Source organism: Aspergillus vadensis, assembly GCF_003184925.1.
Source record: "Aspergillus vadensis CBS 113365 unplaced genomic scaffold BO88scaffold_11, whole genome shotgun sequence".
NCBI classification, from domain to species: Eukaryota; Fungi; Ascomycota; class Eurotiomycetes; order Eurotiales; family Aspergillaceae; genus Aspergillus; species Aspergillus vadensis.
The window spans coordinates 289,308-308,762 of record NW_020292049.1 but is presented as its reverse complement, the minus strand read 5'-3'; the positions used below and the strand labels follow the sequence as shown (position 1 = coordinate 308,762).

The window sequence follows — 19,455 nt, the reverse complement described above, 5'->3', positions numbered from 1 at the left end:
CAGAGGCATGGCTAAACATTCCCATATTTGGGTGGCTGGGAGCCAAAGACGGCAGTGGATAATAGTCTATAGTATAGCAGGCGAAACCACAAGCCAGCTATCTACGGTGTATAAGATCTTCTTTTCCTGCAGTGTCACCTTACTCTGAAGGATGACTCGTGCTTCACATCGTGTTTATTGCCTCATGAAAAGACTCGTCGATGCTTTATTGATCCAGCAGAGGGATATCTGCAATCATACTTCCCCTCGTCCCCATTAATATACTGGCCTAACAGAGACCTAACTAGATACGACACCAACATGGGCTGTCTCCAGATATTCATGCCCGGCATCGGCTCCTGCGTTGCCTTTCTACTAGGCATTCTTTCTCTCTTTGCCGGCAGTCAACGCCAGTTCCTACCGCAGGCAGACCTTCTGACGGTAAGTCAACATGTTTCGAAGTCCACCCTACAACACTGATTCCCTCTTCAAGTTACACACAGGAGGAGCCGGCGGACTAGGCGCTCCCGATTACTTCTCCATCTACACCATGTCCTACTGTACCGGGTACAAGGAGACATACGTGTCAGACGAGACCACCAATGCCACATCAACCAAAAACGAGATCGTTGACTGTTCCGACCGCACTGTGCTGTTCACCTTCAACCCTTCTGAGGCCATAACAAAAGCCATGGGCACCTCATCAGACAGTCTATCCCCAGACAGCTGGCCGTCCTGGATAACAGACGATTTCGAGGCATTAGCTCCCACCAACACCGCCATGGTCTTGCTCATGATCCTTGGAACTACCGCATCCGCTATATCCATTGGCATCCGTATCTGGACAGTGGTGTGTGCACGGGCATCGGAAAATAGCAGGCCGCCCATGTACCCGGGGAGGCCGGCATCTAGTTTCGATCTTGATATCCCGCCATCTAGTATAGAGTTTCTTGCCTATCTGGTTAGTTTTGAGGTATAGCCCCAATAAGCGTCTTGGGTCGCTAATGTTATGTCATATCTGCAGGCGAGCCTTCTCACCTTCGCGATAGCTTCCATTATTGCTAGCGTCATCACAACCGAGTTTGTGAAGTTGATCAATAAATCCGGCAGTGGATATGGGGTCTCAGCGACGACGGGGACGTCATTCATGGGAATGATCTGGACAGCTGCGGTGCTGCAGGCTCTTACCACGGCGAATAGTCTCGCTGCTATTCTCCGTTATCGTGCACAGCATTGTCGCTGCGATTGGGATGAGTCGGCGTCATCTGAGTCGGTGGAGCAGAAACCGCTAGTAGGAGGGGAATAATTGACTTTGCTGGTCTCGGTTAACCAGTGTGATCATGTTGTAACAAGTATGTGTGTTGACATATCCCGTATCGACGCGTGTTCGGTGTCATATAAATATTGTTTGTTCTGGTACTTTGGAGGTAGTGTCGGTTTTGGCATTTACTCTCACGGGCAGTAAAAATTGCAAATTCTGAGACAGACTGGGGTGGACTGGCATTTGAGACGAAATACACACGTTCGGGCTTGTTATAGTCTGGAAAGGCGACACGTGCCACTTACCTGACGGCGTCGACGATGTCCCCTGTTCTCTCTTTCCTTTTGTTACATTCTTCTACCTGTCTTATATCTTTTCACATCGCATCTCCTAACAACCCACCCCTAAAGATGAAATACTATTCAAATTGTCTTAATTGCTCTCATTGATTTCTACCACTTCATTGATGTAGTATCAATGACTCTAGAATACATTACCCGACAGAAGCTCCTCACGCGATCCCAGATGGAACACGGGGATATGCTGCACGGGCGCAGGAACCTTGACGACCTGTCCTCCCGCATACGACTCATTCGTCCACCAGTACGTCCAAGGCTTAGTGTTATTCTCTCCCGTCTGCGGCAGATACACAGGCCACTCAGTGACGTTCGGCAAAGTCACTGGAGAGACCAGGAGACGTGGACCAAACATGTACTGTTGAGTGGTGTAGTTGCTGTTCGACGACACCAGCTGAGAGATCTTCGGGTCGGTCCTCTCGAAATCCATGTACAATGGGCGCATGATACTGCGACCCGTGAGGTGGAACTGGTTGAAAATCGACTTCAGATAAGCACCCAACTGGTAACGCAGGTGGATATACGAGACAATAATGGGGGTGTTGCTTGCACCATAGGACCATGGCTCATTGGCACAGGTGTAGGCGTCCTGGAAGTAGCAGGTCCGACTACCGTGAGTGCGCATGAACGGCAGGAATGTCGCCCAGGCCAACCAGCGCACATACAACTCCCGGAATTCGGGCGTGTCAATGTTCCCACTCCACCAAACGGTCGAGTCGACTTCGAAGCCGCCAGCATCGACGGTCCACCAGCCCCAGCCTGTTGCTGCGGCGGACAGACCACTGGCGACCTGCACTGCCAGTGTGTCCCAAACGGAGGTGGTGTCTCCAGACCAGATCATACTGCAGAACCGCTGGGATCCGATGTATCCGGAGCGACTCAGCGAGACGTGATCGCAAGCACTTCCTTCCTTGGTGTCTGTTGCATTGCGGAAGCCTTCTTCAATTGCCTGCTGATGCGCCCAGGGGTACAACTTACCCACGCCGAGCTGTGTGCCAGCGGCGTAGTTCACATTCGGCAGGGTATACGGGATGGACTCAATGTATGTGCTCTGCCCGTTGTTCTCATAGGCCTCGCCCAATGCTCCACCATCGGCTTGATCAATCCAGAAATTCTTGATACCCTTGTCGTAATAGTTTTTCTTCAACATACTCCAGAGGAATTTCCGCGCCGAGGGGTTTGTGGAGTCATAGTTCCGGATGTAGGATCCGTTCCAGGAGTCAGTAGTACCAGGACCGTCGCGTGTGGCTGAGAGCAGACCGTTCGCCTGCAGAGCTGCGTAATTGACACTATCATCGGCAACACTGGGCCATAGCGACGCCATCATCTCGGCTCCGGTCAGATTCTTGACTGTCGCCGACATCTGCGCGACATTGGGCCACAGGCGCGGATCAAGCGCCCAGTCACCCTGGTGAGCCCACGACTGGTAGTCAATAACGATCAAGGACACTGGGATGTTTTGGTCATGGAAGTTCTTAGCCAGCAGCTCCACCTCCGTTTGGTTCTCATATCGTAGCTTGGACTGGATGTACCCGAGAGAAAAGTCGGGCGGGGTCGGTGCCCGTCCTGTCAAGGCCGAAATCCGCTGCTGCAGAGTGTCATAGTCACCTGGCTGTGCGGCGACGATTACATAGTCAACAAGCGTCGTGGACGCGGCGGTGAACCTAGTGCGCAGGCTGCCAAACTCCATACGCCCCTCGGCCGGCATGTTCCAGATAAAGGCATAGCCTTTGTTGCTCATGAAGACTGGGGTAGGAATGTGGGAGTTGAAGTTGACCATGTCAATAACGGACCCCTTCTTGTTGATCATATGATCTTGTTGCGTGCCCGTGCCATAGATCTGCTCATCCGGAGTTGCACTGAAGGAGAACTCGGCTGAGAATTCGGCCCCGGGTCCCGGCCAGTAATAGTACCGGGGGTTGAGGGACTTCAGCGGAGCATATTCGTTTGTGAGCAGGGTCTCACTCCCGTCATCATTGACGCGGTAGAAGGATAGACGGTATCCGGCCGTGGTGCCACCCCAGCCAGTGGTGCGCAGGATGATATTGCCGTTGCGCAAGGTGCGAGGTTCCGTGCCGGTTGTTGCGGTGTCATAGCTCATGCCATGTGCGGTGTCCTCATAACCTTCAATCGGGGGATCATAGATGAAGCTAATCTCATTGCCCGAAGGCGGACGGAAGGGCCATGCGCGCACGCGGAATCCGTCGTACCCAAACGGCTGGATGAGGATGGTCTCGAAGCCATGCTGGATACGGAGACCGGTAGAGTTGGGGGCAAAATAGGTTGCTGCTGCTGCCTGAGCCAGGGCCCCTAGGGCCAAAAAGGAAGAAAAATACATGTTTGGGTCTTCTATGTCGAATTCATGATATGGCCGAAGGAATTGACGCCCGCGTTCCGTCAATGCAGGGGCAAGTGCTCTTCGCTCTGGAGACGTCTTCGACGACGATTTAAATAGGCATCGACCCGAGATTTAGCCGATTAGGCTAATTGCATTCTACGCAGCTGAACAGGCCATTATTTGAAAGGAATCGGTCGTACGAGGGGTTGCAGTAGTGTTCTAACGGTGGGAGATGCTAACCGGGGATGATGGAATGGGCTGTGGAGATCGAGATGCGGAGAGAAGTCGAGAACGGGAAAACAGGCTCACTAGTGGACGGCGATCCACTTGGTCTGGCGACCCTTCCGGCGGAGAGGAGAGAGCCCAATGTAGTCTGAGATGGCCAATGTGACCATCAGTGAACAGGGAAGGGGCATGACAGAGGATGATTTGGCTAGGTCCATCACTCCAAGCCTTTCTACACTCGTGCTGGTCCTGTTGGTTAAGGAAGGGTTATGAACCAACAAGGGGTCATGATGGGGAGGGGAAGCCGGGAAGAATGAGAAGAGATCCACATTGTTGTTGACCCTCTTCGCTTTGATCGATTCAGGGTCTGTTTCCCACTGGGAAGGGAGAGCACTGCGCTTTTCATTAATACCTGTCTGCTGTCAATCTCGCCAAGCAGAATCATCATTATCATGGCCCGTCTTCATCGCCGAACTACCTGGCTGTTGGGACCCATACGGACTATTGGCAAATGGCGATCTACACGCCGCACGGAGCTGACCGAAGCAGTGCCTTGCATTATTTCCAGGATACAATAATTATGGCACCCCGCCGGGATTGCTCGCTCCAGAGTGGCGGGGAATCTTCAATCCGCCATGCAGATCTGACGTGTCTTTGCGTCGGTCGCATTGATTTCCTACGATGCCGGTTCTTCCGACCCCGATGCTCTTTGAGCAGGTCTTAGCGGCCGGTTGTCGCATAATGGGGACACAGGCCCATTTTCTCGGTGGTCAATCAATCAAAATAGACAATCCATTCATTTCCGGGCCGGGATTTGAATGGTTGAACCTAGGACCGATACGTCTACCTTGTCCGATGCCAAAGGATGCTAGTGGCAAGGAGCGAGCTTATATAATCGGACAGGGAATGATCCTTCGTTCGCTTAGAGTATTCAAAGGTAACAGGACAAAGTAACATAAAAGAATGACTCTAGGGTTTTGAGGCAAGTGCGGTTCAACTGGGGGATAAAGTTTACTCCCACCTCGAAGACAGCGGAAGATGCCGACAGCCCTTGTCAACACCACAAAACGACTTCATCCGTAACCAGCCAGAGAAGGCCATCCCATGTTGCTAACCCATGCCTTCCATAGATGGATAAATTTTGTGTTTAATTATCTCAAGCATCGCAAGTGTGCAACCTGGACAACTTGAAAGCACACCAGCCCCTCGCGGCGGTGATGGAGGCATATTGCAAACTACCCATGGATTGGTGTATCCCTGACGTCAGAGGTACCTTCCACGAGTTCTAGATATGGCCCAGGAGTTTGGAGAAGCTAAGTATCATACCCCAGCATATATCCCCAGACTTCCTGGATGATCTTTGTGGGGATAGGGGTTAGCCACCCCAGACGGGAAAGCCTTCTCCCCGCAATTCAGAGCAGAAAGATTATCCGGACCAAGGATGACTCGATGCTTTTCTCTTCACTTCCCGAGATTCTCACTCCTCTCTCTCTCTCTCGCAAGCCACCTCTCCATTGCTCTATACACCCGTCATGCCTATCGCCTGGCCACCTACCTCCATTTCTAACGAGTTTGGCATTGCCACTCTCTCTCTCGGCAATGCCATTCACCATACACTCCAACCCCGCCTCGAAGCCGCAGCGAAAGCGGGTTACCGTTGGATCGACCTCTTCGACGAGTGCTGGGCAGCCTACCTTGAGGAACATGGGCTTCCTGGTGACAAGCTCTGGGAAGCAACCCCTGACAACTTGCGGATTGCCCGTAAGCTCGGCGATCTAGTCAAGTCACTAGGTATGCGTATCGCATGTACCCAGCCTCTACGCTGCATTGAGGGTATCAAGGATCCAGCGGAGCGACGAGCCACGTTGGACCTTGTTGCGAAGCGCTTCCCGTTCATGCGTGCCTTTGACACCGACCTTGTGTTCATGTGTGCGAATATTCGTACCGATACTGGCGTCACCTCCGACCTGAAAACAGTCGCGCGCGATCTCGCAGAGCTAGGCGATATGGCCAAGGCATACTCCGATGCAGATGGCGGTCCTATGCTGCGCATTGGCTACGAGGGTCTTTCCTGGGCGGTGCGGAATACCTGGGCATCCACCTGGGAAGTCGTGAGAATGGCTAATCGCCCCAACGTGGGTCTTATAATTGATGCATACAACGTGCTGGGTGTGGAATATGCGGATCCGTACAATCCCGCAGGACATGGCCGCATCTACCCGACTGTGGAGGAGTCCACCGATGTGCTGTGTGCATCCTTATCATCCCTGGTAGCTTCCGTGCCTGGAGACCGCATCTTCTTCTTTCAAGTGGGTGACGCGGAACGAATGGATCCTAAGAAATTCCTCCCGCCGACAGATCCCAAGATACCTGCCCTGCTACCGTGGTCACGCGGGCATCGATTGTTCCCATTTGAATCAGAGCGCGGGGCATATATGCCAGTTCATCTGGTTGCAGCTGCGGTGGTGGCGACTGGATACAAGGGACCAATGTCCCTGGAGGTGTTCAACAATTCGCTGAATGTTCCAGGCGAGCAAGTTGCCCCTGAACATGCGGAGCGGGGGATTACAGGGCTTCGCAAGCTGGCCGAGGCGATTCCTCAAGTCCCAGCGTATTGGGAAATGTGGCAGCAGGGAATCAGGACCATGCGGCAGGGTCGTTTATAGACGTGCAGCGTGACTGTCACTGATGCCAACACAATTAGTATATAACAGTTATCGAGATATTTAGCGCCTGAAATTTGATCACACATCGGTTTTCGTCACATAGACTAAGATTCTTGAAAGATGCTAATAACTGAACCACTATTCTTCGTATCTGTCTGCACCCACACTTTATATATTAACGAAAACAAATGCCCAGAGCGACAACCACAAAATCAGACTTCAAATAACACCCCCATCTTCAACCCACTTCCTAAGTCCTCTGATGACTCGACCCCCTCCTCCTCTTCCTCCTCCTTCTCCTCTTCTTCCCCCCTTCCACATCATCTCCTTCTCCCTCTCTTTCCCCATGGTAATACCCAAGCCAACTAGGATGCCAAACCAACAACACAACCATAACCGAAAACATCAACAACCCATCAAACACATACACCCACACCTCCTTCCTCTGTAGCACTCCCGCCCTTCCCTGCGCAAACTCCACAACCCTGTACACGCAGCGCGCTATGATCAAAACATCCACGATATACAGGACTCTTAACAACTGGCACCAGGGAGGAATCCGACGACGTTGACGACGACGATGACGATGACGGTATCTACTGCGTGTCCGCTGCGGAGGGTATGGACGTTTGCTCATCCGCGCATCAAACACCCCCGAAACGAGAATAAATAGCCTGAAGAAGATGATTAGTGCTATTAGTCCACCGATGCTTACCCAGTTACCGAGTTTCTGGCGGGGTGTGTTTGACTTTGAGGAGAAACTGGGATTCAAGGTTGTCGGGAGTATATATTTCTAGCTCTTCTTAGACTTGAATAATACATTGCATCTCACCTGGTGCATTCTGTAACGGAGCAGAGGGTTTAGGAAGATTACCAGTTCATGAACTCTATATATCCATCTAGCTGTCTATAATACACACGGAATGTATCCTAATCTTGCACTATATCTTTATACGTTACATTGCAGGAGACACGTCAACAAACCGGAGCCCGTAGCCCACTGCTGCTACCCTCGACTTTCCCAGCAGCCCGTTAATCTCACTTGGGTGAAATCGAATCAGAATACACAGTACCAGGAACATGGGAACCGCATCGAAGACATAGATGAAAGCTTCGTGGGTGATCACGTATCCATCCTGTCCCTGGATATACTCGATAAACCGTACAATGGAGCGAATAAGAATCAAGAAGCTGGACGCGTATAGCGAGAAGAAGTGCTTTCGCCATGGGATCATAGGCGATTCGGAGCGCACGGTAGGGTGTCGGTAGATACGACGTTGGAAGATGATGGCGACCACAAGGAAGAAGCAGAAGAAAATAATCTGGACGAGAAGTCCGCCAATGATAACATTTTCGCCTGTATTATCGGTCGCGGACTTGGACTGGACCATGATTCCGGCGCCTGTAAACATCAGCATAGTACCTAGGCGGATGATTTTAGGGGATGGCGGACCGGACGACTGCATGAGGAAAGACAAACAATCCCCAACCACGAAGATCTTCGTCAGCCATTTGAGTCGGATGATCGAGTGGTGTTCTCCATGCACGAGGGCGATAATCCGGCCGAGGATCATGTAGATGGTGGCAGCAAACAATGCCGGGGCGATGAGGAGAAGGGTGCTCTGAATAATGTAGGGGCCCAGCGTCCAGTTGGGAGATTGGTTCCCGGACATGGCACGACCGATATAACCGACCGTTTCAACTGTAATTCAATCCCAATGTTAGCTGAAGAAGTCTGAGGCAGGTTTTGGCATTGCACATACACATTCCGCCGATCAAGGCCGCAATGGTCAGCCATGCTCGCGTTCGAATAAGCTGGTATGTGAAAATAATGACGCCGATCAGGAAGAGCATGATCATGACCGCGGCGCCTCCCACGGAGGGATAGTAGGCGTATGCCGTCCAACCGGTGGCCATGATGACAAGCAGGTGATGGCCGATTGCGATTGAGAGGTCGTGAAGGAAGCCGGGGACTGGGATTGGACTGGGTCATTTCGATTCTTAAGTGACTGCGACTCCTGAAACTTTCTATTCCTAGAGAGAATTCTTCGATGGCCGTTGTTGACATAGTTGGGACTATGCCTCTCGTATTTCGTACGCTGAACCATGTTTGGTTTAGTGTGTGGAGTTAACCGCTTTCTTCAGTCTGGTGCTTATTATAGTCTTGGTCCTATACGAGCAGATCAGGCAAAGAATCCGAATGCACGGACCAGTGCCATGGTAGGACCACTCATTGAAATGCCAGGCAAGGCTTCCCTGTCATTCACAGCAGTGGGAGGTGCATCTGACCATATCAACACCGAAGCGTACGTTAAGGAACGCCTGGACTTGTAGTTCGCTCTAAGAACAGCCAGCGTCTGGACACACAATCCACCAGGTTTTGAGCTTCAGAGTTCTTTTCAACCACCAGACCTCAAAGTTTAAGTAGCCCATAGGTATTTATAGAGCTGGTAGGACAGCTGTATATTGTGACATTACCTCAGGTGCAGCGAAGCATTTGATCGAACGGTTTTCCTTGTATATTTTCGATTGTCCATACGGTTGGAGTGCAGATTCCCCAGGTCGCTTAGGTCGCCAACAGGCGTTTTTCAGCTTTTTCAGCGTCCATAGAAGGGGTACAACATATAGCAAAGCAATGAGGTGTTCCAGGGCATGCCTTGTACGTTGAAATGCGCTTTCACATCGAACAATTCAATGATATCAAGGCAGTCTTGTCAAATAGTGTGGCTTCTGGACCATACTGCATTACTGGGAGGTATTGATTGTTGTAGTCACAGGTAGCTCTGTCATCAAAAATGCCCAAGTGAGAGTCAATCGCCCAAATTTATGATAGCCGTTGATGCTGGTGTGTGTATGTGTGTATGTGTGTAGGTGGGTGTTGTAGTGCTTCGCATCTTCAACTCCTTAGAGGTCCCAGAGTCACAACTCCTAAATGCATTGGTTTCTCGAAATTCTGGATTTTGGATATTTCGATCGTCATCCTCAATGTCTTTATTTGGCAGCAGCAGCAGTCTCAGGTAAAAGCCTGCAGAACATCGGATGCGGCTGTTTCAGGAAGCTACTACTCCATATGGAAGCAAGAGACGAGAAACGGGAGGAGATTGGATGGCGACGGGTCGTATGACACGTGTGCGGGGCGGCAAACAGGACTTGTTGACATGGATGCAACAATATTCTATTGCCCCATTGATCACGGCTTCTACGGAGGATTTTCAGTTGATCCCATCTCTCTGACACACAGCGGCTGCGACATTCCGCGGTTAACCTTGTTCTGTCTCCTGGTCCACTGTTAGGACCCTCCTGCGTGCCGGTGACTACAGTATATATATTTTTCTTTTCTTTTCTTTTTTTTTTTTTTCTTTGGGCACTGTGATCCCAAGGCCCGGAAGTCTTGCAAATTTTGACTGCACATGAGCGCTCTGAAGAACACTGACTGTCTATACGTTAGTACTAATTAGTATTTAAGTCATTCGCATGACAGTGTAGGAGACCGAATGGCCAATGGGATCCAGGAGGATGTCTGCCTGTGACCTCTGTGAATGGGCGGGTAAAGGGAGATCCGCGAACGGATCCTAGATTCCCTGATGATATGGATAATATTGATGGTTCAAAACCATCCGGAATAAAAGGCACCACAGCAATCTAGAGCTGGAAGAAGTCAACGGCGGTGCTGGGGACAGTTCCTGGATTACTCGGTGACCCTTCCCTAGCTGGGTCTAGGTGCTCAATTTATCATCAATCTAACGCCGAAGACCCACCCCGAACCCTTTCAGTCTCAAGATGCTGTGAGAAATCTGGCCATCCAAGGGTCTCGTATTAAGGGCTTATGACAGACTAGCCAGGCATAGGGTCTTTAACTCAGGGGAGTCGCGTATCCTACCGAATTAGCGTTGGAGGTCGAGATTAAAGCTGCAGTCAGTGTCAACAAACCCAGAGGCCCGAATTAGCCGAGCTCATGAATTATGTACGCGTCAAATTTACTTCGAAGTGGCGGATGACTTATTCAATCGGTCCTCACGGTATTTGAATGGCCATGACTCGCGCCGTGACGTGTCGGAGTCTCAAATAAGTGATGGCTGCAATCGTGAAACACGCTCCAGGGGCAACAGGAAACCCTTCATCAAACCACTAGCAGAGCAACTCCCCGTCTCGAGCTCGGCTCTAAAATGCTAACTGCCGACGGTGCCAATCATACCAGCGAGTTAGACCCCCTGGCTGGACGCTCTGCGGGGCCGACCGAATGTTCTTATTAAAAGTGTCTCCACCCGAGTTGAAGATGGGTCGGTTCACGATGCTTCCATGCTAAGCTCCGGAGGAGGTGGCTGAGCTTAGCTTATTGATTCTTGACTTCCAGCTAGACTAACGGTACTGTGGTTCTCGGCTCTATTGATCCGATGCTATCAATCTATCATATAAGAACGTTGGGTGTTCAACGTTGTCCATGGTAGAAATCTGGAATTCAACGCCCTCATTGTCCTTCCTTTCACTTTGTTTTTTTTCTCTAGTATCTCAACACTCTTTAGTCTTTCATTCTTTTCATCACGATGAAGCGCAGCGCGCTCCTTGCCTCTTTCCTTCCTCTCGCCCTGGGGTGCGACAACCCTGAGTCTCACTCCTGTGCCTCTGCCTTCTCTGTCTCCTCTGCGGCGGCCGCTACCTTCTGTGCCACCTTCACGGCGAGCACCGTGACTGCCACGACTGGTGTGCCGGATGTCTTCCTCTCCAACTGCGACTACAAGACCAAGCATCTCTCCAGTGCCTGCAGCTGCCTGGGCACCTCTGACGGATCTGCTCCCGCTTCCACACCGGCTGCCCCGGCAGTCTCCAGCAGCAGCAAAGTGGTGAGCACCAACCAGATGCCTCTTTATGATTCTTTTACTGAAACAATGTAGGGCAAGGCTCCTGCTGTTGCTGCCACCCGCACCTCAGCGATCCCTACTACTTTCCACACCACTCCAGTTCGTGTGCCCGTGTCCACCCCAGCAGCGGCGGCTGTGACCACCCAAGCTGTCGTGCCGGTGCAGAGCTCCGTGGCAGGCAATGGCGGCACCACTTGCACGGTGACTGAGTACGCCTCAATCTCCTCCGCCGTCGCATCCTGCTCCAACATTCTCCTGTCCAACATCAATGCACCTGCATCGAGCACCATTGATCTCTCGGGCCTGCAGACTGGTGCGGCCGTCATCTTCGCTGGTGAAACCGTAAGCCACCTCCCCTATATCAGGGCCAACCACCATACTAACGGAACCGATAGACCTTCGGCGACACCTACGACAGCGACTTCGACCCCATTGTCATCTCCGGTACTGACGTGACCATCACCGGTGAAGAGGGACATGTCATCAACGGTAACGGTGAAGCCTACTGGGACGGCGAGGGATCCAATGGCGGACAGGACAAGTGAGCTCCTACCAGCAAGCCCCTATTCAGGAATGGCTTTACTAACCTTCCCTACCAGGCCGGACCACTTCATCGTCGTCAAGGACATGTACAACTCCAAGATCGAGAACCTCAACATCCTGAACTACCCCGTCCACTGCTTCGAAATTGAAGACACCGAGTACCTCACCATCACCGGCCTGATCCTCAACAACACCGCCGGTGATGCCGCCAACAGCAAGAGTGACGGCGACCCGGCCGCCCACAACACCGACGGCTTCGACATTAAGCAGAGCGACTTCTTGACCCTCTCTAACACCTGGGTGCACAACCAGGACGACTGTGTCGCCGTCACCAGCGGTAGCTCCATCGTCGTCGACAACCTCTACTGCTACGGTGGCCACGGTCTCTCCATCGGCTCCATCGGCGGCAAGAGCAACAACACCGTCAACGGCGTCACCTTCTCCAACTCCCAGGTCATTAACAGCGAGAACGGCTGCCGCATCAAGTCCAACGCTGATACCACTGGCGAGGTTAGTCACCTGCCCCAATCCATAATTCACCCCTCATCAAAACCTAAACACTAATCACCGAGAATATAAACATACAGGTCTACAACGTCCGCTACGAGAACATCACCCTGTCCGGTATCACCGACTACGGCATCGACGTCCAGCAGGACTACGAGAACGGTGGTGCCACTGGTGACCCGACCAACGGCGTCAAGATCGAGAACATCTCCTTCGTCAATGTCAAGGGTACCATGAGCGACGGCAAGGATTACTACATCCTCTGCGGTGATGGCAGCTGCTCCAACTTTGTCTTCACTGATGTCGACATCACCGGTGGTAGCGATGATAGCTGCAACTACCCCTCTTCGGGATGTCCTTAGACTACTGGAATGTGGTGTGATTGCAGCGTAAGTGAAAGGGGTTGGAGGAAGTACTGAACTGTATAGTATCTGTCTATATTTCTGTACTTCTATTTTGATTTCTAGTCGATTTCCTGAGATGCTGTAGATCAGCGAATTGGGATAGTGGAGACCAGTTAGTCATTAGTTGGTTTCATTTAAATGGAGGGTTTATCTATCATTTTAAACTACCTGTGTAACAGTTCGTATGTGTGCATAAGGGAGAGTCCTTCTTCCGTAGTTGCTAGCAGTATGTCGGTTGACTGGCTAGTCCCTTGTAGATGTAACATACATGGATAGTGTCTACGACGATCAGATACAGGAAAAGTCCCTCCGAGGTCGCAATGCACATGCTACTCCAGTCGCAAGTGGTGCGTTTCACAAGGACCGAAAGCGAACCCGAACCACCGAGGACCGGCCCAAAATTAGCCGGTATCTAGTCGCGGAGTACGAAAGGTGTCAGATGCCCGCATTCATGTAGCTAGCTAGCACTACGGGGTAAACAGAACAAGTGGGGTAATAGTCATGTGGTGGATAATTGTTTTTTCTTCCAATTCAATTCGATTTCATTTCATTTCACTCATACCCTCGTCAAGACAGGAGAGACGGATCAGATCCTCTTTCCCATATCAATAGCAAAAGCAACGAATAACTTGAAACATTCCCCAAAAAAATCCAAGATGGGGTTTACTAATTGGCTCTGTTGCACGTGCGAAATGCTAAACTTCAGTAACGCTGTATGAATTCAGACCGTTAGCTCCATGGCGGCCGGTTGAGAGCAAAAAGAAAGATAAAAGTCTGGCAGTGTGGTGGTTAGTAGCAGTCAACAGGCCGGAGTATGGCGATCGTGTGCTGAATGACTGACAAACCTGAGCCAGGGCACCGGGCCCCGTGTTTTTCTCCAACAAATGCGAGATGCGAATCAAAACGCCGTATCCCTACGCATACTCATGTCGATGGGTTGCTTTAGGCGGATCCTTCTAGCCAAACGGAGACGGTGGCGCTTGTTGTGTACACCATGAACACTACTCCCAGGACCATCATCGCAATATCGCCTCGTTTGACCCATGGAGACTCGGCTACGCCCTTCCAGTGCAGGTACGCCGGGTAGATATACACCAGGGGCACACAGGCAAACGACCCAATCAACGAGACAAATTTGTCGAGATCCCCGGCTCCCACAGCTCCAATCAGCCCGCAGATCATCACGGCACCGGTCCGGAAAACATTCTTCTTCCACTTGATCATGGGGTCGCGCTTGCCTGAATTCTGGCCGAAGAGCTTGCCCTCGATAATACGGACGGCGGGGAACAGCTGGATCGGCGTACTGATCAGGATGGCGAGCGAATAGACGAACTGGAGCACATTGACAAAGCGGTCCGTGCGGGGCAGGTTGCTGATGATCTCCGTTTTGGTCTCCGCGCCAAAGGTGGCATACGAGAGTGCGCCCACCGCCGTGAACAATATGGTGATGATGATCATGACAGTATAGAGGAGTTTGTCGAAATGCTCTGGCCGCTTCATGGAAGACTGGATCGGCAGGATCAAGCCGATTCCCTCAAAGGTGAAGATACACGATCCGATGGTCAGGGTGAACGATTGACGATTGAAGAGTTCGACTGAAGACGCCAGACCACGGGACGCGAGACTGGCAATGTCATAGAAGTAGATATACGCCAAGCCTACGAGAATGAAGACATCCGCCAGTAACGCGATGGGGCCCAGCTTGGAGATGTTTCGGATCAAGGACAGTGGGATGAGCACAAGCAGTTGTACGGCGATTAATTTACCGGTTGACAAAGCTGTGCCCGGGTCCTTTATCACCGCTTCCAGGACGGCGTGGATGTTCTCCGCGGTGAAGATGATACAAGCACACACGAAGCCCAGTTGCGAGATTACGATGGATGCGAGAATCAACGTCCGAAGTCGGGTGCCACCGATGCGCTCACCAATGTCGCCATAGCCCCCACCATAGTGTCTCCGACATTCCAGCAACAGATGGAAACACAGGGTACTGATCAACGACACTGTTACAAGGGTGATGGAGGAAAACAGGATTCCGCCGTTGCGGAAGGCCTTGGGTAAGAAGATGATTCCCGTTCCCACAAACGCCTTCAGAAGTGTAAAGAAGGTCTTGACGTTGGAAGCATCGCCTGGGCGGCTGGCTCGTGAGCTCCGCCGTCGCCGCAAGAGGGCAGTTCGTTCGGACACCGGCCTCGTCTCATCCTCTTCTTCTTCCTCTTCGACGATGGCTGATTCCTCCTCTGTGTCGGCCAGATCCTCGCCCGCAAAGTTTCCATATAGATCGAGGAAATCGAGAAAGGACGAGGTTACGCCCGGTTGGTCGAGCCGACCGTACTTGTTCTGAACGAAGTGACGGCGGAAGCTCCCCGGCTCCATAGCGGCCACGCCTTCCTCCACCGCATCATCTGTGCGTCTCGGAAGAAAGGAGAACGTGGCCGCCCGTTTGTCTAGGCGAGCTATTTTTGATTTAGCGTCGAGGCGGTACAAGTCTCGATGGATGTCGCCGCCTTGCAGTCTCAGTGAGGACTGGGGTTCGGACGGAGCATCACCGCTACTGTGCTCGGCTGGGGGCTCGGCGGGGGGTGCAGTCAGTTCATCCTGGAGGGAGGCAGTGAACTGAGGGTGCAGATGCTGGGACAGGACGTTGTTTGCTTCTCTTGAGTCGGAGTCGGGATCCCGACCGGAGGAAGTGGAGAGATCTGCCATTGAGAATGGGGGCGTCGGGGAGGGAGGGCGGAGGCGAGTTTCTGGTTTGGAGAAGTTGGGGTCAGTTGAAACAGGGACTGGAAAATGTTGTTAGCATTGTCCGGCCGTGCAGACCGTCCAGGTATTGCCAAATGAACAAAGGAAAGCTTGGAGTGTAAACCAGGAGGAGGGGGGCGAGGAGAGGAGGACACGAAAGAGGAAGCCGATGCTTTAAGAAGTCAAGTACTTTGGGAGGACCAGCGGATGCAGTCAGTCAGTGATGTCGATTCCCTTCTTTTTACTGGGTCCGTCGATCGTCACTCTTTCACGTTCGCTCGGCCGTGCCCTTTTTGTGGCTTTTGATTGGTTATTGACTGAGTCAGCACCCGGACCGCACAACGGGCATCACATGACTGTCCAGATGAAAACAAAGAATGTCAAAGAAGAGCAGTGAACTTCTACTACGCCATATACCCCAGTCCATATGGTTACGTGGAATACAGCTGTCTCCTTTGAATATCATCAAATTAAACCTCATAATGGCGAATTACTATAGATACAGGCGCACCCAGGGCAACATTCATTCACCTTAGTAATACTTCTATCTACTTCTGTCTACTGTCTCCTCCGCCTCATCTATACTAGACTGGGATTGTTATTCCTCCATTACTTCCCTATGGTCTGGGATTCAAGCGACGTGCCTCACATCTTAGATCTTGGCCTCTCACTAGCCTCCCATCGTGCTAACCGCTCATGACTGCGAGCAAATGTCTTCGTCACCACTGCAGAAGCCGTACTGATCTCCAGAGCTAGAGCAAACGCAGCAATGTACCCAGCGAGCCGTCGCTTACCGCCGGGCTCATTGCACTGCATGATCCGCAAGCCTTCCTGCTGTGTCGCGTATGACGTGCCACCGCCGATTACCCCAACAGGCATGGAGGGGAAGTACAGGCTCAACGTTATTGTCTTGGACGCCTCATCGTATTCCGGCGTCAGGTGTGCCCATGAAGCATCCGCGACACACGCCGCATCTTGACCCGTGGCAATGAAAATGGCTGCCAATATATTGGCGGAGTCGATATTGCTGCCATGCTCACCGTTCCGGATCCCCGCTTCTTGGGTAGTCTGAATGAACTCATACAACTGTGCGGATGAGCAGCCTAGAATTCGCTGACATGCCGAGTCGGATAGAGCTGTCCAGGCCACGGTCTCGACACCCCGGACAACGGCCACATTCCTCCAAGATGGTTTCTTGTCCGAGGACAGCATGCCTTCTACAAGTGTATCCACAACCTTGTATTCCTTTTCTAGGTTCTTCGACACCCATTCACAGATGCGGGCTGTAGCTATGGTCACCATATTCTGGCCTGACGCGTCTCCGCAAGTGTAGCTCAGAAGCAGATGGACAGAGCGCCCAATCGTATGCGGCGTTAGGCACTGTAAGCGAGCATGCTTGCTGGTACTTTCCGCCACCTCCTTGAACGATGCCTGGAGGGTAGGCAGCGCGCGTGCAAATTGCAACGCATCTCCGGGATTTTGGAAGCGAAAGACCGGACAGCGCGTCATGCCCTCCTCCCCCATGTGGACTTCAATTCCACCAGAGGCATTGGCAGCTTTGCATCCACGGCAGCAGCTGGCGACTACCGCCGCCTCAGTGGTGGCCATAGGCGCCCAGATCTCCTTGTTAGGCCCTGTGGGCGTCCGAATGTGTAGCGGTCCAGCTAATCCAACCGGAACGTGCGTATAGCCGATGAAGTTTTCGATCTTCACCTTGTAGGGGTCTTGATTGTGCTGAGTGATGTGTTCGACCCCGGTGAGGATCTGGCTGATTTGAGCCTTGGTTTTTTCTGAAGGAGGGGCCATGGTTCGTGAACTATATCTTCACGAGCAAAGTGTATTCGGTGTGAATTCAGATGTTGACCGACAAATATTACGGGCGACAAGGTAATCACTACTATATGTATAGATAGAACGATTTGCCTTCATCAAGGTTAACCTTTGCGTAAATCTTGGTTAACCCGGTGCTTAGCATCTGCTTACAGGGCTTGGGTACCATGCTTCCAGGGGCACAGTTGTTTAGTCTTCTCCCATTCTTGTTTCCGGGTGATCCTCAAACCGAACTTACATCACCACTGTAAGCAAGAGATATGCCGTCTGCACTCATAGAGGACATCATCAATAATCCAACCAAACTAGACCTCTCTGGCTCGATCCAAGGCCAGACTTCATCAAATTCAATGATAAACATGGAAATAAGCTTAATTGAGGCATGGAGACTTCCGTATAATAACACACCCAAATCAATGAGGTATAATATAGAGGAAGGCACATTCGTAACTATTGCATGTAAAGCATCCGGAGTACGTTCACACCACGGAGACCAAAATTGGGCAGGCAGGCAGAGATAGCACTAAAAGTCCGAATATCCAAACACAACAACCCACCAGTCAGCCGACAACCAAAAGTAATACTGAGTACAGCAATTAGTAGTAAATTGCCTCAGCTCACTAAGGCACCTCTCAACGCACAGAGCATCCAAATTGAAGGCAACCAACACTACTGCATCTCCAGATTGCGGGTCCTGTAATTTGCCCGACGGACCCATCCGTCACCAAGTGGAACTGACCTCAAAAGTAAGTAGCACTTTTAGTAGGTTGTCACGATGAATCGATTTGAAAAGAAAAAGAAAGCAACCATCATAGTTTCAGTTTCTCCGAGCCCTAAGATAAAGAGAAAAGAAAGGGGGATACAAAAGATTAAGATTAGGTAATTTCATCCGGGATCGCTCACGTTCGGAAATGTACGTATTGCCACGAAAAAAAGAAAGAGAAAAAGAAAATAAAAAGCAATATTCTGAACGAACTGGTGGCGAAGTCTTTGTACTTCGAAAATGCCACCGAGAGAGATAGAGGAGGGGGGGGGAACAATAATATTCCTAGCGCTGATGTGCAGGAGCAGCACAGTACCTCTTGCAGCGAGCACCCTGCACATTACCGGAGTACTCCGTGCAAAGCATACACAATAGTCGTGTCTAACCCATCAGAAACCAACCACAAATTTGATTTGATGGTGATAGTTGCGTCCGAGCGGTGCCCCGACGAAACTATCTACTACAATTTTGCATTACGCAGAAGACTAGATCTGCGATAGTCTGGCAATTGCAGTCCGCAGCCCCTTTCCTTATGGATTTTCCTTATCCATCGAGATCGGCCCTACTACCTCACGGTATGCCCGAGAATAGCCTAGCCCAGTTCTGATGGTTACTTACTAGTAAGCCGGGTAAAGCCGATAGTTAAGTTTCGCATACTGGCCCTCTCGTTATTCTATAAACCGCGAGCGTGCGTGTGTGTCTACAGTATATAATTCCATTGTCTCGATAGAGGGATAACCTTGCTATCCACTATGGATCCACTTGATTTCTACCAAGAAATAGGAAGTGGAGTGACAAATCATCATCCATGCCACGTAGATCATGTGTCACAGAGTATCAGACATCCTTGTTTTGATTCCTTGTCTGCTATGGTGCGCATATGATAGATAGACCACCATTGCGGCCGGGGGTTTAGGTTTAGCTTTCTCAGTAGTTGCTACTAACTATTTTGCTCTGAAGATCACGGGGTTTATATTTGAGT

The 19,455-nt window shown here is 51.3% G+C and overlaps 7 protein-coding genes across 7 annotated transcripts; 3 read left to right on the top strand and 4 right to left on the bottom strand.

Annotated features, from left to right (window-relative positions):
- Positions 1 to 300: 300 nt before the first annotated feature.
- On the top strand, positions 301 to 1,285 carry BO88DRAFT_462472 (uncharacterized protein; the record flags this gene model as incomplete). The annotated part of the gene is made up of 3 exons (XM_025711217.1): positions 301 to 420; positions 473 to 940; positions 1,004 to 1,285. The coding sequence occupies 3 exons, from the start codon at positions 301 to 303 to the stop codon at positions 1,283 to 1,285; spliced, it is 870 nt and encodes a 289-aa protein (XP_025562910.1).
- A 438-nt stretch (positions 1,286 to 1,723) lies between these two features.
- BO88DRAFT_462471 (uncharacterized protein) lies at positions 1,724 to 3,934 on the bottom strand (the record flags this gene model as incomplete). The annotated part of the gene is made up of 1 exon (XM_025711216.1): positions 1,724 to 3,934. The coding sequence occupies one exon, from the start codon at positions 3,932 to 3,934 to the stop codon at positions 1,724 to 1,726; it is 2,211 nt and encodes a 736-aa protein (XP_025562909.1).
- Positions 3,935 to 5,490: 1,556 nt separating this feature from the next.
- BO88DRAFT_42350 (sugar phosphate isomerase/epimerase family protein) lies at positions 5,491 to 6,921 on the top strand. The gene has a single exon (XM_025708652.1). The coding sequence runs from the start codon at positions 5,692 to 5,694 to the stop codon at positions 6,823 to 6,825; it is 1,134 nt and encodes a 377-aa protein (XP_025562908.1). The 5' UTR covers positions 5,491 to 5,691; the 3' UTR covers positions 6,826 to 6,921.
- Positions 6,922 to 7,781: 860 nt separating this feature from the next.
- On the bottom strand, positions 7,782 to 8,752 carry BO88DRAFT_462469 (RTA1 domain-containing protein; the record flags this gene model as incomplete). Its single annotated transcript, XM_025711215.1, has 3 exons — positions 8,589 to 8,752; positions 8,279 to 8,527; positions 7,782 to 8,227 (listed from the first exon to the last, which is right to left on the bottom strand). The coding sequence occupies exons 1-3, from the start codon at positions 8,740 to 8,742 to the stop codon at positions 7,782 to 7,784; spliced, it is 849 nt and encodes a 282-aa protein (XP_025562907.1). The 5' UTR covers positions 8,743 to 8,752.
- A 2,617-nt stretch (positions 8,753 to 11,369) lies between these two features.
- On the top strand, positions 11,370 to 13,096 carry BO88DRAFT_388312 (glycoside hydrolase family 28 protein; the record flags this gene model as incomplete). Its single annotated transcript, XM_025704856.1, has 5 exons — positions 11,370 to 11,666; positions 11,718 to 12,026; positions 12,080 to 12,225; positions 12,284 to 12,737; positions 12,815 to 13,096. The coding sequence occupies 5 exons, from the start codon at positions 11,370 to 11,372 to the stop codon at positions 13,094 to 13,096; spliced, it is 1,488 nt and encodes a 495-aa protein (XP_025562906.1).
- A 687-nt stretch (positions 13,097 to 13,783) lies between these two features.
- BO88DRAFT_404824 (putative amino acid transporter) lies at positions 13,784 to 16,109 on the bottom strand. The gene is made up of 2 exons (XM_025706724.1): positions 13,980 to 16,109; positions 13,784 to 13,912 (listed from the first exon to the last, which is right to left on the bottom strand). Exon 1 carries the CDS (start codon positions 15,842 to 15,844, stop codon positions 14,081 to 14,083), a length of 1,764 nt encoding a protein of 587 aa, XP_025562905.1. The 5' UTR covers positions 15,845 to 16,109; the 3' UTR covers positions 13,784 to 13,912; positions 13,980 to 14,080.
- Positions 16,110 to 16,300: 191 nt separating this feature from the next.
- On the bottom strand, positions 16,301 to 17,855 carry BO88DRAFT_443775 (hydroxymethylglutaryl-CoA reductase; the record flags this gene model as incomplete). The annotated part of the gene is made up of 2 exons (XM_025710048.1): positions 16,301 to 17,696; positions 17,797 to 17,855. The coding sequence occupies 2 exons, from the start codon at positions 17,853 to 17,855 to the stop codon at positions 16,526 to 16,528; spliced, it is 1,230 nt and encodes a 409-aa protein (XP_025562904.1). The 3' UTR covers positions 16,301 to 16,525.
- Positions 17,856 to 19,455: the final 1,600 nt, after the last annotated feature.

Excerpts from the sequence above, each read along its gene's own strand:
- BO88DRAFT_404824 (XM_025706724.1), bottom strand. The coding sequence starts at position 15,844 with ATGGCAGATCTCTCCACTTCCTCCGGTCGGGATCCCGACTCCGACTCA.
- BO88DRAFT_42350 (XM_025708652.1), top strand. The coding sequence starts at position 5,692 with ATGCCTATCGCCTGGCCACCTACCTCCATTTCTAACGAGTTTGGCATT.